Below are 6,000 nucleotides of genomic sequence, written 5' to 3'. Positions count from 1 at the left end.
TGTATTCTTTTTAAAATATTTATTCATTCCCTTTTGTTGCACTTATTGTTTTATTGTTGTTGTTATTGATGTCGTCATTGTTAGATGGGCCAGAGAGAAATGGAGAGAGGAGAGGAAGGCAGAGATGGGGAGAGAAAGACAGACACCTGCAGACCTGCTTCACCGCCTGTGAAGCAACTCCCCTGCAGGTGGGGAGTCAGGGGCTGGAACCGGTATGCTTAAGCCTGTCCTTGTGCTTTGCGCCAGGTGCACTTAACCCGCTGCTCTACCACCCAACTCCCCTAAGATATTGTATTCTTAATGTCACTATATTTTTAAGTTCAGTGTATTCAAATACTGATGTCCTATTTGCTGATAATCTCTAAACTTTATAGCCCTTAAATATCTTTATAACAAAAAATTGTATGATAAGACAGGAACAGCTGGGTATTTAGACTGGAATGCAAAGGGATTTTTTAAAAAATATATATATTTATTTATTTATTATTAGATAGAACCAGAGATAATTCAAGAAGGATATGGAAGCAAGAGAGACAAGGAGAAACACAACCCTGCAGCCCTGCTTTACTGCTTATGATGATTCCCCCCTACAACTGGGGACTGTGAATCCAGCTTCTGAGCATTATTATATGGCCTCAATGGATTGCTCCACCTCTCAGGCTCCAGAAATTGGCTTTAAACAAGCAATTTATTTAAAAAAATTCCCATGGAAATTTTAACATACACTCTCTCTAGGTTTACAGCATCAAATCAAAGTGTATCTAAGGGGTGTGTATGGGGGGAGAATACAGGTCCAAAAAGGATGACAGAGGACCTAGTGGGGTTTGTATTGTTATATGGAAAACTGGGAAACGTTCTGCATGTATTGTATTTACTGTTGAATGTAAAACATTAATTCCCCTATAAAGAAATTTTAAAAAGTAAAAAAAAAATACAAAAAATAAAGTGTATATAAAATACTCAAATACAGAAAACCATGGAGACTTATTTTCACCTTATTCTAACAACACAATATGCATCCTTTTATTTAAAATGAACAAGTTTTGTTACATTTTCTAAGATGCCATTCTTTTAGGTTCTAAAGTGAAAGTAATTTGCAGGAAAAAAATTATAGATCATAGAGACTTATGATTGCGTGTTTTATATTTTAAACATTTCTTAACCCCCCCTTTTTCTCTAGATGGCAAAGAAAAAGTTTACTGGATTAGAAATTACTCTGATTGTCCTGTTTCTCATTGTCACTATCATAGCTGTTGCCTTAGTTGCTGTTTTAGCAACTAAAACACCTGCAGTTGAAGGTAATTGATGTTGAAATACTTTTATAGTGAAGGTTAAATAAAATTTACTGCATAATAATTATGGATTTTGAGACATCATCTATGGGACATGAAACATGAAGAGAGGGTTCAGGTAAATTATAAAACCGTTGCATCTGTTTCTGATATATTTTAATCAAGAGTTTTTGTAACTATGCACTGGTATTTGTTAATGACCTTCCTCACATAGTGTTCCTTGAGAAATAGGAGAGGCAAAGAGTTCAAGATGTAAATGGAAGGTCTTCTAATTAGTGGTATAATTTGAGGTTTTGTCCTGACCTTCAGATATTTGCTGTGAGGATGCCATATTTGGGGGGGGATACTTTATTTTTTCTTATTATCTTAAAGAAAAGGAGGTTGCATGAGTAAAAAGGGGTTGAAAGAGGTGTAGCAAGGTTTGAGGTGTTCACATTTTTTTTCAGAATATTTCTATCCTAATTTAGAGTTGATACACAATAATGTGGTCCACTTAATTTCTCCTCTCCTCTCCTCTCCTCTCCTCTCCTCTCCTCTCCTCTCCTCTCCTCTCCTCTCCTCTCCTCTCCTCTCCTCTCCTCTCCTCCCCTCCCCTCCTCTCCTCTCCTCTTCTCTCTTCTCTTCACCTCTCCTCTCTTCACCTCTCCTCCTTTCTTTTCTCTTCTCTTCTCCTCTCCTTTCCTTACTTTCCTTCTCTTTTCTTTTATCCCTCACTCCTTTCTTTATCTTTTTAACCAGAACAGTGCTCAGCTCTGGTTTATGGTAGTGGTAGTGCTAGGGATTAAACCTGAAACTTCTAGTACTTCAGACATGAAGTTTTTTATGTTTTCTTTATTTTCCCTTTTATTACCCTTGTTATTTTATTGTTGTTGTACTTATTATTGTTGTTGTTATTGATGTCGTCCTTGTTGGATAGGACAGAGAGAAATGGAGAGAGGAGGGAAAGACAGAAAGGGGAGAGAAAGATAGACACCTGCAGACCTGCTTCACTGCCTGTAAAGCGACTCCCCCTGCATGTGGGGAGCCAGGGCTGGAACCCGGACCCTTACTTCTGTCCTTTAGCTTAGCGCCACTTAGCTTAGGCACTTAATCAGCTGCACTACCGCCGCACGACCCCCAGACTTCAAGTTTTGACATTTAAACTGCTGTGCTATTAGTTGCCTTTCATAATTTCCTCTTTCATTATTCTTGCTTGGCCAAAATAGGATTGGAAATTATATTACAAATTCTTTTCTAGATTAAACATAGTATTTTTCTACAGCTGTTAAGTTTCTGAAAACTTCCCCACTTAAGTAAAAGTTGAGGCAACTAATTTTATTTTCCCCTGAGTGCTAGAGGACTCCTTTTTGTATGGAGAGTTGGGGTTTGCTACTTTATTTATTTTTGTTGTTCTCTGATTTCTTTTATTTTCACTTAAAACTATCTTCTTTGGGCAGAGGGTAGATAACATAATGGTTATGCAAAGTGACTCTCATACCTGAGGCTCCAAAGCCCAAGGTTCAATCCCCTGCACCACCATAAGCCAGAGCTGAACAGAGCTCTGGCTTAAAAAAAACAAAAACAAAACTATCTTCTTCCATTGCTCTCTAATTTTTTCTCCATATTTTTTTCTTTTTTTAGCTACAAAGCAAAAGCAGAATGCTGTGTAATTTATTATTTTTCGCTCAGAACCTACCTCCAGGCATTCTGTGAATGTTGTTTTGTTCCTCTGAAAAAAGTCACAGGGCTTTCTTTGCAAAGGCAATTTTTATTTTGCTTTATTTATTTTTACTTTTTTATTTACATTTTACTTCCTATTAGTGATTTATAAGATTTACAAGATTATAAAAGAATAGAGATATAATTCCACAACATTTACACTACTAAATTTCTGTGCCCCCACATCCCTATTCTATCCACTATAGTTCTTACAAGGTCTTATTGATTTACAAAATTTGATTTGCAAAATATTGATTTACAAAATTATAAAACAACAGAAGTACAGTTCCACACCTTTCCCATCGCCAGAGTTCTGAATTCCCAATCTCTCCACTGGAAGCTACAGCAGTGCTCCCAAAGTTACAGATAAGGATTAAGCATATTTTCTACATCTATCTATCTATCTATCTATCTATCTATCTATCTATCTATCTATCTATCTACCTATCCATCTATCTATCATTTATCTATCTTTTCTACAACAATCTATCTATATATTTAGTTTTTCTAATATCTTAATTTATTTTTTGGATATAGACAAGCAGAATTCGATAGGGAATGTGATAGGGAGAGAGACAGAGAGACCCCTGCCACATTGCTTCAGCACTTGCAGCTTTCTCCCTGAAAGTGGGGATCAAAGGCTTCAAACCCAGGTCCTTGTGCATTGTAACAAGTGTGCTGAACCATGTGTGCCACCACACAGCCCTCCATCTGTCTATCTTTGTATATATTGTCCCCACTACTCTTTTTCAGGGTTCCTGTTCTCTTTTTCTTTCCAAGTCACACATACACATGTTACTACACCCAACCATCTCTCTCTTTTTCCTCTTCTTTCTCCAGGTACTAATGGAGTTGGAGTTCAGAGCTCTCTGGTCCTCTTACATATGCAATTTTTAAATATTATTTCATTATTTTTCATTGGAGTTTTAGGACTAAACCTTGAGTACTGCTTATAATGAAAATTAACATTTATTTTCAGGATAGTTTATATACTTTTTCTAATATATTTGTTACTTGAAAAAATAATGCTACATTTTACTTTATTGAATATATTTTTCTCTCCCAGACCTCACAGAGAAGCCTTCCAGTTCAGGAAAATGTCCAAGTGACCAAAATGATGACATCAATAAGAGAATCAATTGCATACCAGACCAATATCCAACAGAGGCAAGTGGGAAAACTCATTCATGTCTATTATAGTAATTATATATTACTATAACAAACTATATTGAACTATAGTAATTATATATTCAAGCTACCACTTAATTTTTGTAAGTTCAAATTATATGTATCTAATCATGAAGGTTGTATTTATCTTTTTATTTTATATCTGTATAAATAAATGAGGTAATAGATTAATAAATTTGATTTTCTGTACCTCTGTCCAATTCATTTTAGCAGTTTAATATTTTCTAATTATTTTTTTAATTTTATAGTTATTTATTTATTTCCCCTCTTGTTGCCCTTGTTTTTTATTGTTGTAGATATTATTATTGTTGATGTCATCGTTGTTATTTAGGACAGAGAGAAATAGAGAGAGGAGGGGGAGACAGAGATGGGGAGAGAAAAATAGACACCTGCAAATTTGCTTCACCACCTGTGAAGCGACTCCCCTGCAGGTGGGGAGCTGGGGGCTGGAACTGGGATCCTTAGGCAGGCCTCTGTGCTTAAGGCCACGTGCTCTTAACATGCTGTGTTACATCCCAACTCCCCAATATTTTCTAATTCTAAACAGGTATTCTTGATTTTATATATCTTCATGAATTTTAACCTCTCACATTCATTTTGTAAAGTGGCATTGTCAATATAGAGTTTTTGTGCCCTTTAGAATATCTATAATTAAGTATTTGGGGAAAATAAGGTGTCTTTGCTATTTCTTGGTATGTGATTTATTGGTAATTGGAAAGAAGAAACGCAAATGGACAAACTTAAGAGCAACTTAATGGATTTGCACAACCTTAAGTTACCTACTCCTACCTATATTTTCAGCCTTTCTTTCTTTCTTTCTTTCTTTCTTTCTTTCTTTCTTTCTTTCTTTCTTTCTTCCTTCCTTCCTTCCTTCCTTCCTTCCTTCCTTTCTTTCTTTCTTTCTTTCTTTATTCTCTCTCTCTTTATCAGTCTTTCTTTTTCTTTGTTTTCTTGCAGTTGAAGTTTTGTCTGGTCTCTGTGCCTACAAGATTCCATTGCTTTTGATGGACTGTTTTCCTCCTGCATGTATAAAGACATATGGAAATACAGTGAAAAAAAGCAGAGAGAAACCATAGCAATGTGTCACTTCTTTTCAAACTTCCCATCTGTGTGGTGTTCCTATGTGGTGCCCATGACGTGACCCCAGTTCCTCAGAGGCATGATAAAGTTTTGCTTGGATCAGGTGGTGGAGTACCTGGTTGAATGTACATGTTATATATAATGTGCAAGGACCCGGGTTTGAACCCCCGTCCCCATCGGCAGGGGTAAAGCTCTGCAGGTGGTGAAGCAGTGTTGCAGGTGGTGAAGCAGTGTTGCAGGTGTCTCTCTGTCTCTTCCTGTTTATTACCCCCTTCCCTCTCAATTTCTTTCTGTCTCTATCCAATAAAGACAATATATTTTTTTAAGCTTTGCTCTACTGGGTAAGTTGTTCCCCAGTGCTTTTTGGCGTTATTCTTCTTCTTTTAAATCATTATTAATGATTTAATAATAATTAACAGGACTTTAAGATAGCAGGGGTATAATTCCATACAATTCCCACCACCAGAGTTTTGTGTCCCATCCCCTTGATTGGAAACTTCCCTGTTCTTTATCCCTCTGGAAGAACAGAGAAAAATTCTTTTTGGGATACAGTAGGTGGGAGTTCTGGCTTCTATAATTACTAATCCGCTGGACATGGACGTTGGCAAGCGGATCTATAACCCCAGCCGATTTCTATATTTCCCTAGTGGGGTAGGGTTCTGGAGAATTGAGGTTCCAGGACACATTGGTGAGGTTATCTGCCCAAGAAAGCCAGGATGGGGCCATGGTAGCATCTGCACCT

The 6,000-nt window shown here is 36.8% G+C and overlaps 1 protein-coding gene across 1 annotated transcript in view; it reads left to right on the top strand.

Annotated features, from left to right (window-relative positions):
* The first annotated feature begins 1,180 nt into the window (after positions 1–1,180).
* Positions 1,181–6,000, top strand: part of SI (sucrase-isomaltase) — a 143,875-nt gene continuing 139,055 nt past the window's right edge. The window contains exons 1-2 of the mRNA XM_007523647.1: positions 1,181–1,298; positions 4,057–4,157. Coding sequence (XP_007523709.1) covers positions 1,181–1,298; positions 4,057–4,157 — 219 coding nt within the window. The remainder of the gene's footprint in view (positions 1,299–4,056; positions 4,158–6,000) is intronic.

Source organism: Erinaceus europaeus, chromosome 14 (assembly GCF_950295315.1).
Source record: "Erinaceus europaeus chromosome 14, mEriEur2.1, whole genome shotgun sequence".
NCBI classification, from domain to species: Eukaryota; Metazoa; Chordata; class Mammalia; order Eulipotyphla; family Erinaceidae; genus Erinaceus; species Erinaceus europaeus.
This window is presented reverse-complemented; position numbering and strand designations above follow the sequence as displayed.